Raw genomic sequence first — 21,885 nt, 5'->3', positions numbered from 1 at the left:
TGACTAGGCATGATGGGAATTGTAGTTCCTGGACAACTGGAGGGCCATAGTTTGAGGACCCCTGCTTTAAGACAATCTTTTGTACAAATGTATTCTAAAAGGAATGAAAAAACGATAAATCCCTTTCAACATTTTACCTCCTCACTGTGATCCAAGGTACTAGACTTTTCTACTGGTGAAGTGACTCCATTTATTGCTTGCTTGTCCCCAGTGTACGAAGCAGCAATCGCCTAGTTATTATACAAATAAAAAAACACTGTTAAAATTTCATTTTCACATCAGTTCCAAAGTTCACAAGTTAAAACCACAGGAAGAACAGTAAAAACAATCAATATATTAACACACTTGTCATGGCTCAAATTGTTTATCCGACAGTCTAATACATTTTAGCACCTTGCTGTTGAAAAAGCAATTTTTTAACAAGAGCGCTGTAAAATGAAATCTATTTAAATTACCTTTTTCTTTTTTCTTCCTTTAGAACCTTTTCTTTCTTTTGTGATTTCGGACTTGCTGGGCCTCACAGGGGTCTGATCAGGAGATGCACACAAAGGCTTGTCAGGAAGCGTAGACACTTCTAGAGGCGGCTGCGTTCGGTCTCTAACTTGTACAGTGCAGTCCACTGCCTCTTGGGCCGTAAGTATCACTGGGTCTTGTACTGCCTGCATAAAAACATTGTGCACTATATTCTCCGCAACAACTTGTGCTGCATGGTTGTCTGCATCTTGCTCTGAAGTTTTCAGTGCCTGTATTTTGGCCTGCAAAGCTTCCTCTGAGGGAGCAGCTAAGGAATGTGTGCCAAGTTCTACTACACCAGAAGGGTGTACTAAATCCTGCTCTTTAGGATCCACTGTAGACTGTAAAGAAGGACCCACCATATTTTGCCTAGATGGTTCTGGTGCATGCTGTATTAAAGGTCTTTCTGCAGGTTGTACTGTAAGATGTAGTGTATGCTCCACTGCAGGTAGTACTAAACAATCATTTACAGTTGACGAAGATGGTCCTACTAAAGGCTGCACTAAAGCTACTTTTGAAGGCTCTACTGTAGTTTTTACTGAAGATGGCACTGAAGATCTTACATCAGGCTGAACAGTAGTCTCTGGTGTAGGTTGCACTGAAGAACTTTCATTGGGTAGAACAAAAGACTCTCCTGAAGACTGCACTGAAGGCCTGGTACCAGGCAGAACAGTATTTTCTGGTTCAGGCTGCACAGAACTTGCATCAGGTAGAACAAAAGGCTCTGTCGAAGGCTGCACAGTAGGTCTTGCAGTAGGTGAAACAGAAAATTCTGCTGCAAGTTCTACAGAAGACTCTATTCCAAGCAACACTGAAGGTTCTCTTGTGGGTAATGCTGAAACGACTTCTGGTGGTCTCAAAGTAAGATCCACTGCAGGTTGCACTGAAGGCTCTGGTGTGGGCTGCAATGAACTTTTGGCCACATAAAACATGGACTGTTCAGCAGGTTGAATTAATACTCTGGCATCAAGTGAAGCAGAAGGCTCTTCTGAAGGCTGCACTGAAGGTCTTTCACCAACATAATCTGTAGTCTCTGGTGCAGGCTGCATTAAAGGACTTACTTTGGGTGGAACAAACGGCTCTCCTGAAGGTTGCATTGAAGGTCTTGCAGCAGGTGGAACAGAAGGTTTTGCTGCAAGTTGCACAGATGCCTCTCTTTCAGGCAACATTAAATGTTCTTCTGCAGATAATGCTGAAGCCACTTTTGAGGTTTGCATGGTAAGATCTACTGCAGGCTCTGGTGAAGGCTGCAATAAATGTTTGACCACAGGAAACCGGGATTGTTCAGCAGATTGAATTAAAACACTTGCATTAAGTAAATCAGCAGGCTCTTCAGAGGGGCGAATGGAAGGTCTTTCACCAGGCTGAACAATAAAGTCTGGTGTAGGCTGCATTGAAAAACTTGTGTCAGGTGGAACAAAAGGCCCCTCTGAAGGTTGCACTGAAGGCCCGGCGCTAATCTCTGTTGTATGCTGTACTGAATGCCTTGCATCAGACTGAACAGAAGGTTCTCCTGAAGGCTGCACTGTAGCTCTTGGAGTAGAAGAAACAGAAGGTTCTGGTTCAAGTTGCACAGAAGACTCTGTTTCAGGCAACACTGAAGGCTCTCCTACAGGTAATGCTGAAACCACTTCTGGAGGTCTCGTAAGATCTACTGGAGGCTGCACTGTAGCTCTTGGAGTAGAAGGAACAGAGGGTTCTGGTTCAAGTTGCACAGAAGACTCTTTTTCAGGCAACACTGGAGGCTCTCCTACAGGTAATGCTGAAACCACTTCTGGAGGTCTCATTGTAAGATCTACTGGAGGCTGCACTATAGCTCTAGGAGTAGAAGGAACAGAAGGTTCTGGTTCAAGTTGCACAGAAGACTCTGTTTCAGGCAACACTGAAGGCTCTCCTACAGGTAATGCTGAAACCACTTCTGGAGGTCTCGTAAGATCTACTGGAGGCTGCACTGTAGCTCTTGGAGTAGAAGGAACAGAGGGTTCTGGTTCAAGTTGCACAGAAGACTCTGTTTCAGGCAACACTGGAGGCTCTCCTACAGGTAATGCTGAAACCACTTCTGGAGGTCTCATTGTAAGATCTACTGGAGGCTGCACTGTAGCTCTAGGAGTAGAAGGAACAGAAGGTTCTGGTTCAAGTTGCACAGAAGACTCTGTTTCAGGCAACACTGAAGGCTCTCCTACAGGTAATGCTGAAACCACTTCTGGAGGTCTCATTGTAAGATCTACTGGAGGTTGCATTGAGGGCTCTGGTACAGGCTGCAATAAACTTCTGCCCACAGGAATCATGGATGGTTTAGCTGCAGGATGGGTAAAACGCTCGGCTTCTGGTTGTACTAAAGGCTCCACTGGAGACCCCACTGAAAATCCCCTTTCATATTGCACTGATGGCTCGGCTGTGGTTAGCACTGTAGGATGCTGTGAAGGTTGTAAAGCAGGATCTAGCGCTAGCTTTTCTTCACGAGATGTTCTGGGTGTTACCCAAAGCTCAGACTGGACTGAATGCTGTGGCGACAACTCAACATCAGGATGTACTGGAGGCTCTGGTGCAGGTACTGGTAGATCTACTGCTGGCTGCACTGAAGGTTCTGCTGCAGCCTTCCCAGAGGATTCCACTGTGTGCTTTTCAATGTGTTGCACAGAAGGTTGTAATGCTGGTTCTAAGGTGGATTTTGCAGCATGCCCTGTTTTTTTCTTTGTTCCTTTCTTAGTTTCCTTTTTCTTGCTTTTATGAACCAGGGGAGGTTGTTCTATTGCTTCCTTCAGATAGTCAAGTTGTTCAAAACAAGCACTCATTTTACTTTGATGCATGCCCAGGGCCTCCTGAATTTGTACGATGTGGGGAGAAGATGTGCTCTGCTTCACACCTTCTGCTACCAGAGACACCTCAGATAGATCCTTTTGCAAGATTTTATACTGATCGCGTAGCTCCTACAAAAGAAAAGGGAGAAAATGGTTTTGATCACACAAAATAACAGCAAAACCTGACTATAAAAACAAAATCGAATTTGATGTTTTTTTTAAAGCTCAAAAAATCTTGACTTTTTTTATGCAGTCATTCCAAAAAGTGCCAATAGATCAAAAAATGACAACAACAATCACCAATACATACACACCTGGCATTCAATAAATACAAAATAAAAAATCTGTGTTGCGTTATCAAAATAAATATTAGCTCCTATATGGTGCATATCACAAAATGAATAAATACTTAAAAATATTGTGCAATAATGAACACAAACAATAGTGATCAACATCAAGTGCATGAGAGATCGTAAAAAATATTATAAAAATTAAGCGCTCATAAGAAAAACGCATAGGTGAAAAATCAAACTAACAAATCGAACAGCGCTTGTAAGCAGAAATTCAGAGCATGGATGGATGGATGGGAGCTGAACCAATAACAGTCATGAACCTTTCTATGGAGAAAGCTGGAGTGGTAGAATGAGTGGCTGGCTGTGGAAACAGTGGTTCAACTCCCGTTCATTCATCCATGCTGTGGATTTTTCCTTACAAGTGCTTAGACCTCTTAGAATTTGGGGTCTAGCTCTCTGGTAAGTGATCACTGGTGGTTTGGTGCACAGAGGTGTTTATGGAAGAGGAATCTTTTAGGCTCCGTTCACATGTAGGCGTTTTGGGGCGTTTTTGGGGAGTTTTTCTGCTCTAGGATCAGCTCTCAAAACGCCCAACAAGACAAATCCTATTAATTTCAATGGCCCCTGTTCACATCTGAGCGTTTTGACGCTGTGAGCAAAACGCCCCAAAGCTCAAAAAAGTACATGAGCTTCTTTTTGGGCAGATTACAGGCGTTTTCCATTGGTCTCTTTTTTTTTTTTTTTTTTTTTTTTATTTAAAATTTTCAAATTTAACAAAACATAGGATATGGACATGCATGTACATAACATATATCGAAACAGCAATATGCGGTGGGGGTAGGGGGCAACACGTCCATTGCCGATAACTAGGGTAAGGGGGCAAGGAGTAGGGGGCGGGACCAATCTCCAAAACATAGAGTCCAACAATGGGGAATCAAGTGGGGGTTGCAATAGAGAGATCATGACGGTTCGGAAATATGAAGGAGTCAGGGGGAGAGTCCAAAACGTTATTGGCATATTTCGAAAAGACACTCCACTTGGCGTTGAAGGCCGCAATCGCACGTGGGGCCTTCGAGTCCATATTGAGGCGATCAATGGACTGGAGCGTGGTTAGCTCTGACCGAAGCATGGCTACATGGGGGGGGGAGGTGGCAATCCAATGTTTTAGTATCAAACGCCTTGCAATGAGTAGTGCGGTCAGGATCCAGAGGCGAGGTGGATTCGCTGCGGTGTCGGACCATTTCTGTAGACGCTTGTCCCAGTAGCCAAAGAGCAATAACATAGGATCCTTTGGTACGGTGACTGCGGCCACTGTGGTTATAAAGTTCAAGATTTGGTCCCAGAATGCAGAGATCGGGCGCAGTCCCAAAATTTGTGGAAGAGTGAGGGGCGCTCCTTGCGACACAGTGCATTTGTGGGCATCTTGGACAGTTTTGTCAGATAAGAAAGGAATGTGTGCTCTGTGGAATATTTTGAGCTGGGTTTCTTGCCACACCGAATTGGGAGTAAGAGCCAGGGTGGTCAGAAGACCGCTGATAATCTTGGGCAAAGTGTCATCAGCCGGGAAGACCTTGAGCCAGTTTGCTGCTGAAGAAGTGAAGGAAGCAGGTGGGCAGAGTCGGATAAGTGGTTTGTATATGTCAGAAATAGTATACTTGCCAGAGTCCAATAAAGTGTCAATAAGAGATAGCTTAATCCTGCTATCAGGTTTGGTGTGCGTGTCCCGGATGTAGTGACGGCATTGCGCCAGGTAAAAGGATTCTGAGGGGGGCAGAGTGAACATGTCCATCATGTCAGCGTCAGAGCGCAGTATTCCTGTTTGAGGGTCACAAAATTGGTAGAAGTTGACCAGTCCCTTTGACTTCCATTCTTCGTAGACCGCATGGTCCAGGCCGGGGGGGAAAGTGGGGTTCCCTCTAATGGGAAGGTATTTGGAGAAGTACAGAGGTATCTTCAAAAGTTTCCTCACCTCCCTCCACGCAATAACCGTGTCCCGTAGGAGCAGATTATGGCGCAGTGAGGGTGGGAGTTGAGTCCATTTGGTGTGAAGAAGTGAGACGAGTGAAAAAGGCCTAGACATCTGAGACTCCAGCTCAACATTGGCGAATTGAGAAGACTGAGATATCCAGTCCAGTGCCACTCTCAATAGACAGGACAAATTATATAAACGAATACTCGGAAAATTCATACCCGCGTCTCGCCTGGGGAGGCATAACTTATTCAATGAGATGCGAGGTCTCTTCCCCCGCCAAAGAAATCTGGAGAACGCCTTGGAGAGGTCTTGCACATCCTTGTGCTTAATCAATAGGGGAAGGGTCTGGAGAAAATACAGGATGCGGGCAAAACTGACCATTTTGATCAAATGGCATCTCCCCAGAAGAGACAACGGCAGGTCCTTCCAGTTTTCCAGTTCCCCTTTCACTTTAGCAAACAATGGTGGGTAGTTGAGGGTATAGATGGAGGAGGGGGTCCTACCGATTTTTATGCCTAGGTAAGTGATAGAGTGTTGCGCTATTTTAAAAGGGGAGTCCGATTCCCAACTTCGGGCCGTGTCCAGCCCCAAGGGGAGAATCTCACTCTTGGAAAAATTTATTTTAAGGCCCGAACATTTCCTAAACGCATTAAACGTGGACACAATCGCAGGGATGTCTGCAGAGGGGCACGAGGTGAATAGGAGGACATCATCTGCAAATAAAGAAATCCTCGGGTCTGTGTGACCCAGACGGATCCCATGAAGGGGTGCAGGACCAGAGAGGTATCTAGATAGGGGTTCCAAGGCCAGATTAAAGAGTAGTGGGGACAGCGGGCAACCTTGGCGGGTACCTTTAAACAGTCGAAAGTCTTCAGTCAGTGCACCACCCACACAGAGTCTGGCCATCGGGGAAGCGTACATGGAAGTGATCAGGCGAACGAACGAGCCCTGGAAGCCCATGGCATCCAAGACCCTACGCAGCCAGACAAAGTTTACATTGTCGAATGCCTTTTCGGCGTCAAGGGTCACAATGGCCAAGTCTCGCGAGGGGAACAAACGTGCCTGCTCCAGTACCAGCAAAACCTTCCGGATATTCACCGAAGCCGACCGTCCCTTGGTAAAGCCGGACTGTGCAGGGTGGATCAGATGTGGCATAATGATAGCCAAACGAGAGGCAACGATTTTTGACAGTATTTTCACATCAAGATTAAGTAACGAGATAGGGCGGTAGGATCCTGGTTCTAGGGGGTCTTTACCCTTTTTTGCAAGTAATTTAATAATGGCTTGATTACCCGTTGGGAGATAAGGCCCACCTTCCCAAATGCTGGCGTAGACCGCCACCAAAGTGGGAACCAGGCTTGCCGTGATGGATTTGTAAAATTCCCCCGTAAGGCCGTCTGGACCAGGCGATTTACTTGCCGTGAGATGCTTAATAGTGTGCGTGACCTCTGCCGCCGAGATAGGTGAATTTAGCATGTCGAGCTGGGCAGGTGTGATGCGGGGGAGTCCCGTATCCAATAAAAACATCTCACCCGAGGCATCATCGACTTCCTCCGGGCCGTAGAGCTCAGAGTAGAAGTCTCTCATAATACGTTGGACGCCTTGGGGGGTGGAATCCACAACACCCGACGGATCTCGCAGGGATCCAATATGTGTGGGAGACGGTCGCCCCTTGCACATCCTCGCCAACAGTTTGCCAGCCTTGTTGCCGAACCTGTGCAAGGAGGCCGCAAAATGCGCCGTGTGAATACGTTCGACCTTATCGGCCCATTCATCAAAGTTCTTTTTGGCCAAGACCCATTGATCCCTGTTCGGTTGACTATCGGTTAGTACTAGATTACGATGTGCCTCGCTAAGACGATTACTCGCCGCCTTATAGCCGCTGTTCGCATCCATTGGTCTCTATTCAATCTAAAAACGCCTGCACAAAAAAACGCCTGTAAAAACGCCTGTAAATCGCGGTAAAAATCATGGTAAAAAAACGCGCGAAAACGCTATGCTCAGGTGTGAATGTAGCCTTATGATCTCAGGTTGAAGTTTTCTTGATTTAAAAAAATATTTAAGTAAAGGACTCTGATTTTGCACTTTTCATCCATGGGACTTACTTTTGAACTATTAATTTTAATAATATTTATTCAAGATCTCATGCACTTGATGTTTCTTGCACTATTATTTGTGTGTACATTATTGCATAATATTTTTAGGTATTTATTTATTTTGTAAACTATATAGGAATTATAAACTTTGTACTATATAGGAATTAATATTTATTTTGATAGTCCAACACAGATTTTGCAGTCAGCGTTAACAACCCATGCAATCCATACATACAAAGAAACCAAAACAAATAAATTCAGAAATTAGGTTATGTGCAATAAAATGGAATGACACAGGGAAAAAGTACTTAACACATGAAGTAAGGGAGGTGCAAAAAGGCACGAGAAGCCAAGACACCAGCTGAAATCTATAAGTAATTTGAAAGCAATCCTTTCTCTTGTCAGTGCAAACTAATAACAGCTGGTTCCGTCTCAACTGATGGCCTCCTTACCAAGGTGCCACACAAGAAACATCTTATGATGGGTAAAAGCAAAGCGCTCTCTCAAAACCTTTACAACCTTATTGATGCAAAACATTCTGATGGCATCAGTTACCGAAGGATTTCTAAACTTCTGATTGTTCCAGTGAGCACTGTTGGGGCACTAATTTGGAAGTGGAAAGAACATAATTTCACCATAAACCGGCCTTGGCCAGGTGCTTCTCGCAAGATTTCTGACAGAGGAGTGAAAAGAATAATCAGGAGAGGTGTCCAAGAGCCAAGGACCACTTGTGGAGAGCTTCAGAAAGACCTGGAATTAGCTGGTACAATTGTTTCAATGAAAATGATAAGTAATGCTCTCAACTGCCATGGTCTGTATGCACGCTCACCAAGCAGGATTTCATTGCTGAAGAAAAAGCATGTTGAAGCTCATTTAAAGTTTGCTGCCCAGCATTTAGACAAGCCTGTGAAATCCAGGGAAAATATAGTCTGGTCAGATGAGACAAATATTGAACTCTTGGGATGGCAAAATACACACCATGTTTGATGGTCAAATGGCACTGCACATCACCCCAAAAACACCCCAATACCAAGAGTGAGGTTTGGAGGTGGGAACATCATGGTGTGGAGCTATTTTTCAGCATACAGTACTGGTAAACGTCAGGTCATTGAAGGAAGGATGAATGGAAAAATGTATCAAGACATTCTTGATAAAAATCTGCTGATATCCACCAGAATAATGAAGATGAAACGAGGGTGGACATTTCAGCAAGATAATGATCCCAAACAAAAAGTCAAGGAAACTCTCCATTGGTTTCAAAGAAAGGAAATAAAGCTGCTAAAATGCCCAGCCAATCACCTGCTTGAATCTAATAGAAAATCTATGGAAAGAACTAAAATATCAGAGTTCATAGAAGAGGCCCACAGAACCTTCAAGATTTGAAGGGCCAAAATCAAACCTGAGAAATGCAAGCAACTAGCCAACAAAAGATTTTGTACCAAGTATTAAATACATTTCAGTTAGCGTGTTCAATACTTTTTCCCTGTGTTATTCCATTTTAGTATACATAACTTAATTTATGAACCTGTTTGATTTGGTTTCTTTGTATGTATGGATTGCATGGGTTGTTACCGACATGCGTTGAACATTATATGTTACTATATATAACAAAAAAGAAAAATAGTATACTATGTAAGATGAAGGTATTTTTTAAAAAGCAAAAAAGAAGGACACAGACACAAACAAAAAGAGGCAAGTTGAAAAACTGAAGGGAATGAGGAAGGTATTACAAAAGGCTGCTTGCAGGATGAAAGTGATAGACATAAATGTGTAGGGCCCTCTTCAATAGTTTAAAACAGGGATCCTCAAACTACGGCCCTCCAGCTGTTGCAGAACTACACAACCCATGAGCCATTGTAAAACGCTGACATTCACAGACATGACTAGGAATGATGGGAATTGTAGTTACTGAACAACTGGAGGGCCATAGTTTGAAGACCCCTGGTTTAAAAGAATAACTGCTCCATCTCAGAGGAGTTTTCAAAGATTTGCTTCACATGTCTTTCCACAAAACAAACATTATAATCTTCCTTTTTAACTTTATTACTAGTTTCCTTCCTAGTGATAAATGACCCGAGTTACACTGCAAAAGGGCTCCTAAACAAAGCATATTTGAAAGGTTATAGATCCAGGAGCCTTCCTAATTGAGCAATGCTCTATGGAGAAATGTATTAAGAAACTGCACCTGTAATTTCTGCCTCTTCAGTTCCCGTGGTGCGTTTTCCTGTGATGAGCCAGCAAAATTAAGAAGCTCTTCATAAAAATGTGTCATTTTAGTATTCAGTGCACTGAAGAGACTGTCAAGATTGGTAAAATGCTCTGCTAATGGTTGCACTAAAGGCTCCACTGAAAACTCCCCTCCATGTTGCACTGATGACTCGGCTGTGGTTTGCACTGTAGGCTGCTGTGCAGGTTTTAAAGCATGATCTAGTGCCAGCTTTTCTTCACAAGATGTTCCAGGTTTTATCCGAAGCTCACCAGCAGACTGGACTGAAGGTTGCACTAGGAACTCAACATTAGGATGCACTGGTGCTGATAAATCAACTGCTGGCTGAACTGAAGGTTCTACTGTAGCCTTCCCAGATTCCACTGAAGGCTCTGCTGTAGATGACACTGCGTGCTTTTCAGTAAGTTGCACAGAAAGTTGTATTGAGGGTTCTAAGGTGGATTTTGTGGCATGTCCTGTTTTTTTCTTTGTCCCTTTCTTAGGTTCCTTTTTCTTGCTTTTTTGAACCAGGGGAGGTTGTTCTATTACTTCTTTCAGATAGTCTAGTCGTTCCAAATAACCTCTCATTTTAGAGTGATGCATGTCTACAGCCTCCTGGATTCGTTTGACTTTGGAGGAAGGGGTACTCTGCTTCACACCGTCTGCCACCTGAGACACCTCAGATAAGTCCTTTTGTAAGGCTTCATACTGATTGCGGAGTTCCTAGAGGGGAAACAGGAGAAAAAGGTATCATAAAAATGACAGCAAAAACTTTCTGACGATAAAAAATATTTTTTATTATTGTTCTTAAAGCTCAACTGAATTTTTGATTTTTTTTTTTCTACCCATTACACAGTCAAGGTGAAAAAAGTAAAGATGATGCCATTTTGTAGGTGTTTGGGATTAAAACAGTAAGAAACGTTCCTGTACTGTCAACACATTACAGCTAGAGCACCTGTAAAACTAAAATTTGTTAAAACCCGCGCTAAGTGAACATATATGAATAAATAAGTATGTGTACCTGCAGCTGCTACTCACTTAGGTAAAAACCAAGAATTACTAAAATCAATCTAAAAGCAGCGCTAACAGGTATGACATTATTGGTGAAAATTATTAAATAAATCCGTGTATGATGATTAATAAATACAAAATTCATTTATAATAATAAAGTGCATAGTATGATCAATAAATACAAAATTCCTACATAATAAAGTGAATATAATAATAAAGTGCAATCAAACAATGTCCATAGTGCAAACAATGCAGTGGTGCAAAACATTTTTTTTGAATTAAAGTGCAGTCCAAAATGAGTGGTTCCCTTGACTGGAAGAGCACTTTGGCACCTATGTGGATTACTTTGAGCACCTTTCCAGGACCTTAGTTCCAGTCAAGGGAACCACTCATTTTAGACCGCACTTTAATTAAAAAAAAATGTTTTGCACCACTGCATTGTTTGCACTATGGACATTATTTGATTGCACTTTATTATATGCACTTTATTATGTATGAATTTTGTATTCATTGATCATACTATGCACTTTATTATTATGTATGAATTTTATATTTATTAATCATATCATACACAGATTTATTTAATAATATTCACCAATAATTTTATACCTGTTAGCGCTGCTTTTAGATTGATTTTAGCTAGACCACCTCATTAAACACAAAGCACAATGGTCTGGGTCTCCATTGGTCCAAAACACCCTATGGGCAGTACTCAAAACAACAACACTCATTCTCCCTGAGCAGCACTGTTGATTAGAGAACTTGTCCCTAGAGGTACTTGAATATATTTGCTCAACCTCCATGAGAACCCCAAAACTTAGAAGGGTTTTGTTATATAGATATTGACTTCAGCTCTCACCTATAAGTGGCTGCTTTTAACCCTTATTGCCAGTTTTTGTTTTGACAGGTTGACCATTCGGAGGTAGTGAAAAAGGTAATATTTTGGGCATATTGGTTACCTGACCTCTGGGATTCATCCAGCCCCAGTAGTAAATGGGATTAACAAATTGAGTGGAAGTTAAGACAGGAAAAATAAAAAAAATGGAGAGGGAATGGAAAAACAGAATGGGAAAAGAGAACAAAGAAATCAATAAAAAAAAAGAAAATGTGTTTTTTTTTTTTTATATACATCCACAGCTAGAATATAAAGGTAGAGGTCCAGTTAGACAAAAAGGATACAAAACCTAAAGAATGGGAAAAAGAATGCAGAGGAGAGGAAAAAATAAAATTGGAGAAATGGTATAGTATTTAATGAGCAGGCATTTATAAAATGGGAGTATAACATTCAAAAAGGCAAAAAAAAGGAGGGCACAGACACAAACAAAAAGAAGCAAGTTAAAAAAGTGAAGGGAATGAGGAAGGTATTATAAAAGGATTTTTGTTCTACATGAAAGTAACAGACATCAATTTGTAGGGCCCACCTGAAAAGCTTAAGAGGATAACTGCCCTATCTCAGAGGAGTTTTGGAAGATTTCTTCCCATGTTCCTTTCTACAAATATAAGACCTTAGAATTTCCCTTTGTGACTTTATTACTAGTTTCCTTCCTAGTAATAAATGACCCGAGTTGCATTGCAAAAAAGCCTTCTCTGGCAAAAAAAAAAAAAGAAAAAAAAATTAACCAGCCCTGTTTCAAGACAATTTTCCTCCTGAATAAAGCGTATTTGAAAGGTTATAGATCCAGGAGCCTTCCTAATTGAGCAATGTTCTATGGAGAAATGTATTATCTCAGACAAATTGCACCTGTAATTTCTGCCTCTTCAGTTCGCATGGTGAGTTTTCCCGTGATGAGCCGGCAAAATTAACAAGCTCTTCAAAGAAACTTGTCATTTTGTTATTTAGGGCAGTGGAGAGACTGTCATAGCGATGTTCTTCGATATGGCTTTCCAGCATCTGCACTGCATCCTGTAAGTCAGAAGAGAAAAATGAGTGACAGATCATATCCCAGAGATAGTTTAGTGTTTCATGGTGAAGCCCATACAAGAGTACTGGGTAGAGGGTTAGGTTCCAGCATCTTTTTTTTTTGTTTTGTTTTTTGGATGGGGTCAGGTAGGTCTAGAACTACTTTAATGTTTGTATTGCTATCTGTATGATTGGTCTTATTTTTTTGCCCTATTGACCACTGTCAGCGAGACAGAAAAAGATAAGAAATCCAATATATTTGAGTTGTCGCTGGAGAAAGAGTAAAAGAGGAAATCTTCCAATGGGGGTGACGGGGGTGCTTGTGACAACTAAGAGGTGATTTCCAATACTTCCTGTTGTGTTTTTTTTTTTTTTTTTATCAGGGGTTTTAAACATTTCCTATTCTATCAAAATAAAAGATTTAACTGTAGATACACTTTAAAGGAAGTTGTGTTGCTTTGCATGTCAAAGGTCTCCAAATCCTTGGACAAATGTGGACAGGCAGGTAACTTAACTGGTTGTGACTGGAAATCCCTTAGTTTTTCTTGATCTGCGTCCGCCCTTCCAGTGCTCCTTACCATTAAGACCAGTTATAGGTGGAGTCGGTGACCATTTTTTGCATTATCGTTGATATCTATATTGAGCCAGGCAACGCACTGACACCTTTGCCACCATTGTGCGATGTGCTGGGTGTTCAGTGTGACCCTGTGCCTTTAAGGAGGGGTGGGCTCCCTCTAGTCACCTGTCCTCCATCTATCCCATTAAATGCATGTGCTCTCATTGTAGACAACTAGAAGAAAACACAGGCGCCACTCTAAGTGCAGTAACTTGAAACTTTTTTATTTGGATAAACCGCTAGATAGGGGGGTACTCACAAAAGGGATGATTAAAACAGCTCATAAAAACACACTCCAGTAAGGATCAGGATGGCTCGAGCGGTGACAAGTAGACAGGCTGTAGCGGTAGCTGCCGCACTTCCTCGTCCCGGGGACACTCAGATGACCGTCCGTCGTCACTTCCACGAGCGTGATTACGTCATGGCGCCGGCGACGCGTTCTCGGAGCATGCGCTCCTTCCTCAGGCCGATCGGCGCCATGATCGCCGGCGCCATGACGTAATCACGCTCGCGGAAGTGACGACGGACGGTCATCTGAGTGTCCCCGGGACGAGGAAGTGCGGCAGCTACCGCTACAGCCTGTCTACTTGTCACCGCTCGAGCCATCCTGATCCTTACCGGAGTGTGTTTTATGAGCTGTTTTAATCATCCCTTTTGTGAGTACCCCCCTATCTAGCGGTTTATCCAAATAAAAAAGTTTCAAGTTACTGCACTTAGAGTGGCGCCTGTGTTTTCTTCTAGTTGGCCCCAAGCAAATCTTCTACTTGTCACTAGAGCTGCCTCAGGAGTGCACCTTGAGCTTTTTATGGACTTTTATGGACCTTTTTATGGACTTTGCCATACATGGATTTCTCAATCTGCCCTTCTTACTGATTATCATTCACTCTGGTTAATTGTGTGTCCAGTGACATTGGTATAGCCCCTGGTGATATTTATTCCCCGTTGTGCGCCAGTTATTTTATTTTTGGTTTGCTCTCATTGTAGAGACTCTTTAAATTGTAGAGTTAGGGTCTGCAGATTACAGGGTGCCTTGCTGCGGCCTGCAGCTTACGCATGTATTCGCAAATGTGTGCAACCAAACCCCTGTTTTTAACGCATACTGTTAGACAGTGCAATTCGGTTGGTCGCTGGCTGGTAAGTTGTGATCGGAAATCCCTTTGTTTTTCTTGATCGAGGTAACTTAACTATGGTGGAACTCACAGATCCGTGAACTGCAGCAACAGAGCACAGAGGGTGTGAAAGCTGTATACTAATACAACAGATGTGCAAGTAAGTGGCTATTAACCAGAGTATGGGTGAACCTAAATAGGTACTTTAAACTGAACTTTTAAAATTGAATAACTTTCACATTGGCTTCTTCTGGAAACTTTAATTACACTGGCTTTAAGCCTCCTCCTACAGGTTCAGTACTTGGTGAGCAGCTATAAACCAACAAACTGCAGCAAGAAGTCAGAACTCCCAGCCACGTATTTGATTTGCAGTAGCAACCACTAAATAGCAAAGCTAAAGGATGATTCTTGACGGCCAACATGTTTTAACAGATATTGGTGACTGCAATGCTCTTATTTCTGCTACTGTAGATCCAAGTACAGCTAAGTTTGTAATTCAAGGGGATGAAGGTAATAGAGCAAACACAGAGCGGTACCTTAACCAAAATCCAGGAGTGACTGAAGAATCAGAAGCCACACACCATTAGTTTAGGAGAGTACAAATATTTATTTCAGTATAAAAGTCAAAATGTCACATGCCAATATGTTCTGGGGACGATAAAAGGCCCCATAATCACGGCTCAGAATACTGGTGGAGGTGAAATGATGGATTCGATGGAGGGAGGGTAGAAGGCGACGGAAGTCATTTTGTATGATGTAAACTGCAGGCTTCAGCAGCTTTTTTTTTTTTTTTTTAACAGAGGGCTCTCTACAAATAAAAGCTGCTGAAGCCTTCTTTTTACACCATTTACAATTACTCCTCTGTATCTAATAACTCTTTAGAGTGACATTTCATCTCCAGCAGAACACTGAGGAAGGGGGCATGTACTGGTCCTAGAAACACTTTGGGGTTGTTTTACTAAAACTGGAGAGTGCAAAGTCTGGTGCAGCTCTTTATAGTAACCAGCTTCCAGGATTTATTGTCAAAACATATTTGAATGAGCTGAAGTTAGAAGCCGATTGGCGTGCCTTAGGCCTGAGGCCTCATAAATCTTGTGTATTTCATAGGTGGACCTGGTAAGCTATCTCTAGGGATGGACTTCTTTCTAATCATTATCACGTTATTGGTCTATAATGTGTAGTTCTCCACCATCTACTTTTCTTATATGTTTGATCTTCCTATTTGTGTGTAATTTTAATGGACCTCATAGATGGTTCATCCCATGTTACCTTTTTATTATCCATGTTACCTTTTATTACCCTATTGCAGTGATGGCGAACCCATGGCACGCGTGCCACAGCTGGCACACAGAGCCCTCTCTGAGGGAACGTGAGAGACTTGCCACCACTGGCCACGCTGTGACAAGGGGAAAAGTGAGCATGGGCTGTCAGTGTATTTCCTCCAGCTCGCCCCCCTTCTTTTGTCAAGCAATGCTGGATAGGGACAGAGCAGCACTTGCAGGGATCGCCGCCAACTCAGATTCCTCCTGCCTCCCCATTGGCTGCAGCCAGGGATCAAAGAGGAGCCAGGACAAGTGCACCATGGGACATGTAGTCCAGGAAGACTATGGCTCAATTTTAATCAATTAAAGAAAAACTACAGTCCCAGCATGCCCTGAAAAAATAAGAGGAGGGACAGCCTGGAGCCCGTGAAAAAAAAAGTTGAGGGAGAAGGGAGAGCAAGGGTGAGAAGAGTGTGGAGACAAGAGTGAGAGGAGGCTGAGGTGGTTTAGGAGGGAGAGAGAGCCTAAGCCACTAAAGCCCCTGGAGTTGAACCAGCCAGAGAGAAGCAAGAGGGGGGTGCTGAGAGGACACGATCAAGAGTGAGGAGGGTGATCAAAGGTACCAACAAAAGGAGAAGCTGCTGCCAGGCACACCGACACTGGATGCTGGAGCCAGGTGAGTGCTGTAATCGACTGCAATCCCTCTTGGAGTGTGCGATCCTAACCTGGGTTGCTGGTTGGTTTTGTGTTGAAGTTTGGGCACTAGGGCTCAAAAAGGTTTGCCATCACTGCCCTATTGTGTACTTACTTTATTGTATGTACAGAGGTATGCAAGGACTGTTTAATGCTCTTTGTATTGTTTTTCCTTTTTCCTAAGAAAAAACATTTAAAAACAACTGAAACAAAAGCCAATTGGCTACCAAGCACAGCTGCACTAGATTCTGAGTGTTCGAGTTTTAGTGACATGTGACATTTGGACCTTTATGCTGAAATAAATTATTTTAGACTTCTAAACCATTGGTGTGACGCTCCTATTTCCTTACACCGCCTGTATTTATACTGTGATTGATTAATATTAAAGGAAAGTAACAAAAAAAACAAAGAACAAAACGTAAGAAGCTTGCCTGCAATTCTTGCATGAAGCAGTCATATAGCTGTGTGATTTCCAGCAACTGACTATTTTGACCCTGGGGAAACCCATCAGAGCCTGCAGCCATCATTTCTGCATTCAGCTCTTCCAGTGAACTACCAAGCTCTCGACCATCCTGGAGAAGAAGCATAAAGCTGTCTGGTTGCCTTCTCTTTTCTTTCTGCCCTGGCTGCAGCTCAGTGTTAAGGTTCTCACGTCTCTTCTTCAACTCGGACAGTCTGGCATGGAGAGCCCTTAACTGTTCACTCTGCTGGACTCCTGACAGGCTGGACTGCAATTCAGTCTGGTATTCAATCCTGTTTAATGCAGAAAACAAGAATCTTGTGAAGGCAAGTTACAAGTATTTCAGTATAGTATAGCACTGAGTAGATACTCTAAACATCGTGTTACCTCTGTGGCTCTGATGGTAATGCTGTGGAATCGTGTTGCCTTTTACTTATCTGGGTCTCATCCATACACTCCTCACTTCTTTCTGTCTCTGCTCCTCCATTTACACACTGTGCCAACAAAAAAAGAATTTCCTGGGTTTAATTTACCTTTGCTACAGAGGCTTTAACAAGATCAATGTCTTGGCATTTTGATTGTCCATGGAAGATGTATGGGCATTTGGTAATGGTAATCATGAACCTTTAAGCTTGATACATAGATGTTTACAATGGTGTACAGAATAGTGGCTCCTTGCCCAGGGCCACATTTCAACATCAGGGTGCCCTTGCCATAAGCAAAAGGCATTTCCACCCCCTGTGTCATGTGAATATGTCAGTGAACGTTATTTTCTTTTTTTTTTTTAAAGCCCGTGGCGTGTGAAACACACTCAAAAGACTTACACCCGGTGCATAAAAAAGTGCACACACGCAAACGTGAGAACACAAAAAGTGCACAGGGTGTGCGAAAGGATGGTCTTCCCTCCGAAGAGGTAGGACCCTAACCTCGATCCCCCGGGGCGCAAGACTCCTGACAGGGATATAAGGTACTTATGGTCTGTCTGGCAGAAACCAGACTGACCCCGTTCTCCAGGGGGACTGCCGAAACAGCCCACCCCAAGTACTAGGTGGGGCTCCCCCGAAGGGAGACCCCATGAGAGAGGGCGAACTAAGCCAAAAGGCCATATCCACCCCCTCCCAAGACTCAAGGCTGGGCCCGAGGACCCACACCCTACAAGTCGTGCAAGAAAAAAGGTGACAGTGAAGTGACAAACTACAAAGAAAAAACACACACAAACAAAAGGTGGGGAAGGGGAAGTGGAGAGGTGAATTAGTGCCAATGTGTAAAATACAAAGGCAGGCCTTCCGGCCGGAATAAAAATTCCTCTGGTCGAAGCCAAAAGGCCTAGCCCAAGAGGCAGGTGCGGAAAAAGTGTGTGTGGTGCAGTGACCAAGGTGCCGAAAAACTCAAGACGAGCTGCCCCTCACCAGTGAGAATTAAGGCACCCCTGGGCTGCCACCCCAGGGGCACATACACCACGGGCTTTTTCTATCTCAGCCCAAAGGCCGGACCGAGTGTAGCCCTATCCCATCAGGAGGCATCAGAACTTTAGACAGCTTAGGGAGAACCTGCCTTCAACTGGGGACGAGCCTTTTGCAAGGCCAGATTCAACCCAGGAGAAAAGGCTCTCCCACCGCCATCCGCCGTTCCTTACCAATCACATCCAGGAGCAGTACTAACCAGTGTGACTGCCTACACCAGTTTTCCCGCTCCCTTCAAACTGATAGGGGCGGACCCATTCAAATCAGAAGGCAATGGACCCATCCGGCTTTCTCTGGTGCGGATTACTTCCCGGTCCTCCGGTAGTTCCAGAGCGCCCCGGTTCATTTCGGCCTCCACCGATACTAACCATCAGGTTCCATACCAACTGATAAGAACAGATACTACACTTGATCTTAGCCAAAAGGCCGAGAAGCGAACGTTATTGCTATAATTAACTAATGAATGCAGGGTGCTGTCTACATTATATGCAATACTACTTTTTAACTTTATAGACTACTTAATAGTTGGTTTCACATTTACTGAAAAGTAAAGAGTCTTCTGACTCCCAACATCCACAGTACCCACTTCACTATAGTTGTCTGACAGAAATGTCCAGAGGTGGACATAAATAAAATAAGTAAAAGTTTTCAAATTTGAAATGGATAATTACAACCGAATGAATCTAGGTTCATGCAACTGAAGAAAGATACATACTGGACAGCATTACACGGTGTGGCCTGTTTATTCAAGGAGGAGGAGCATTATATATTAATATTTACACATACAGATATTTCTTTCTATATTAGGGAAAGTTACGTACAGGAGGTAGAAAGGTTACCTGAGATGGGTCCCTAGTAGGAGGAGCGTCTATCTGTACTAATTCCCCATCTGTTGAACAAGTAAAAGGCGGGCTTGGGACTGGAGATATTGGTGATTTTTCCAAGATGTTAACTTTTGCTGAAGCAAACTTAGATAGTGCAGTTACTTTACTTTGCAGATTGGTCTGAATAACCTGAGGAAAGAAACATCATAATAAGTTATTAGGCAAATATAGAGCTTGACATATTAACTAGACGAGGGAGCCCTTACTTAAAAGGTATGCAAACCCAAAATATATTATTCAGTTTTCTTTAAGTGATTCTTAAAGCGTTTTTTTTTTTTTCCTTAAATAACAAACACGTCATGCTTACCTGCTCTGTGCAATGGTTTTGCACATAGCAGCCCTGATCCTCCTCTTTTGGGAATCCATAGCAAGCTGCTTGCTATGTCCAATACACACACAGCAAGCAGTTAATGGCTCACTGCTATGCCTGAGCTAATGAGGAGAGAGAGATGAGAGAGCCTCTGCTCTTGTGCATATCACTGGCTCCAGGTTGAGCTCTGGTATAGATAAGTAGGGGTTGGGGGGGTATAGGGGGAGCTACATGCAGGTTTTTAACCTTAATGCGTAGAATAAATTAGGGTAAAAATCCTTCTGCCTTTAGAATCACTTAAAGCAAATCATATTTTGAAAATCTGTTGAAACAATTCTTACCTAGAGATCCTGCAAGTAACAGCACTTTATGTTGCAAGCTGACAATACCAAGCTGCTGCCTCACAATTAGCAGCAGTGTTGCCAGTCTGCTATGCAAATTTCTTCAGTAGGCCATTGGGCTGCCAACATAGGCAGTCTAGTGGCCAAATTAGGTAGTGTGCATAAAAGGCTGATAATGCTGCTGCTATTTGCTAGATAGTGGCTTAGCTTAGGCTGGTCATACATGGTTCGAATTTCAGCCGGTTCAGCAGGAACCAGCTAAGATTTGAACCATGTATGGGCAGGCTGAATGTACCAAGTTGATCAATTCATCAACTTGGGTACAACCAGCCTGCCAGATTGGCTAGTGATTATCGCAAGTGGCGGCTATAGCCACTAGCGATAATCACTGTCTTCCCCCGGTGGGGGTTCCATTCCTTTGCCCTTCCCCGCCAGGGGGAAAACAATGGCCCAGCAGGAGGGGTTCCGGCATCAACACTGTCTGTGTTGATGGGGGAAAATTTAGCAAATTTCTTTCCTGCAACTAAGAAATTCACTCCCTGTATGGCCAGCTTTAGTTTACATACATGAACTTCCTAGATACCATAAGTCATACATTGTTTCAAATAAGGAAGCCTGATTCCATTGTGAGAATGAACAACAAAGAACAACTGTGATGCAGAAATGTAAAGCAGAAAGCAGAGTTTGTATAAGGCGCAAACAAATATTGCTGCCCCAATGGAAATTTACAATATAATAGCAAACTATACATAGAAAAAATTAAAGTAAAAAATGAACATAAATAAGATTAATATGCCCCTGACCTCTTATATGTATATCTGTTAAAGCACTAAAAAGATTATACAATCAACACTTGGACACTGCCATCAAGGTTATATACAGCCCTTTGTACCTGCAACTCCAGTGGAAGTTCATCCATTTGCAATAGATTCTGTATCTCTCTGGAGAGCTTGCGGATTTCTTCTAGATGTTTCTCATGATTTTCAACCTCAATCTAGAACATTGACAGAAAACAGAATTTAACTGATGTCTAAGTGCACATAAAAATTCAAAGTTTACTTAACGGACTTGAAGGACCCGGTTTTAAGCAGATATTTTCATGCTATTTTTTTTAAACAATGCCTTTCTACTTTACAGTAAAAAAAGACAAAGACAACTTTCAATATAATACTCCTGTTCAATCCAGCACAGCCCCCTTCAGAGCCTTGTCCTCTGGGTGGTGCTCCTCTTCTGGGTTAAATAACAGCTAGCTTCATTCAATCCACTTCCAGTAAGCCCAGGGTGCCAGGAAATCATCCCCTGCTCGTGAATCACCAGTTCAATCCTGGCTCACAGTACAATACCGCAGACGGCAGCACCAGTGCCTTAAGCAGCCTCTACTGTCCCTCTGAAAATCAATCTGATGTGAATTCATTTTTAGAAGGTGGTTGGGAGGTTATAGGACACCAAAAGCCCAAACTGCTGTGCCGCAACTGCATGCATTGCCCGCAGTTGAAGCACAGCCCCATCATGATATGTGCAATGCCCTGAGTATTTACCATGTTTTTCTTTTGGTGGGCTGTTGGTAAAACCGTGCTTCATTCAACTGTTTTTACTGTCCCCTGGTAGCCTGTGTGAATGAGGCATTGATGTCAGAGATGCTTTCTGCAGTACTTAGAACTGCAGAAATACAAATACTTTGGCAGTTAAAGCAGTGTTCCAGCCTCCCCCCTCCCCCTCCAAAAATTAAAAGTCAGCAGCTACACATACTGTAGCTGCTGACTTTTAATATTCAGACACTTACCTGTCCTGGAGTCCAATGATGTCAGCACCGCAGCTGATGTTTCCATCGGCTGTCGGGTGCTGCCGCCGCCATTGCCGGTGAGGCTTGAGGCTTCACGGGCGGGTCCCTAATGCGCATGCCGAAGCGTGTTGCACATTCGTATTGGCTTGGTGGAGGGGGAAGGAGGAGGGGG

At 43.1% G+C, this 21,885-nt stretch overlaps 1 protein-coding gene across 1 annotated transcript in view; it reads right to left on the bottom strand.

Moving 5' to 3' along the window:
* The window catches only part of SYNE2 (spectrin repeat containing nuclear envelope protein 2), a 550,589-nt gene that overhangs the window by 308,132 nt on the left and 220,572 nt on the right, over positions 1–21,885 (bottom strand). Inside the window, exons 34-41 of the mRNA XM_082274971.1 lie at positions 20,823–20,924; positions 19,235–19,408; positions 17,320–17,426; positions 16,904–17,225; positions 12,634–12,795; positions 9,861–10,604; positions 456–3,443; positions 138–230 (exon numbers count right to left, since the gene is read on the bottom strand). Coding sequence (XP_082131097.1) covers positions 138–230; positions 456–3,443; positions 9,861–10,604; positions 12,634–12,795; positions 16,904–17,225; positions 17,320–17,426; positions 19,235–19,408; positions 20,823–20,924 — 4,692 coding nt within the window. The remainder of the gene's footprint in view (positions 1–137; positions 231–455; positions 3,444–9,860; positions 10,605–12,633; positions 12,796–16,903; positions 17,226–17,319; positions 17,427–19,234; positions 19,409–20,822; positions 20,925–21,885) is intronic.

Source organism: Pelophylax lessonae (genome assembly GCF_965119305.1).
Source record: "Pelophylax lessonae genome assembly, chromosome: 13".
In the NCBI taxonomy this organism is placed as follows: domain Eukaryota; kingdom Metazoa; phylum Chordata; class Amphibia; order Anura; family Ranidae; genus Pelophylax; species Pelophylax lessonae.
The sequence above is the reverse complement of the archived record's forward strand: the minus strand, read 5'-3'. Positions and strand labels throughout refer to the sequence as shown.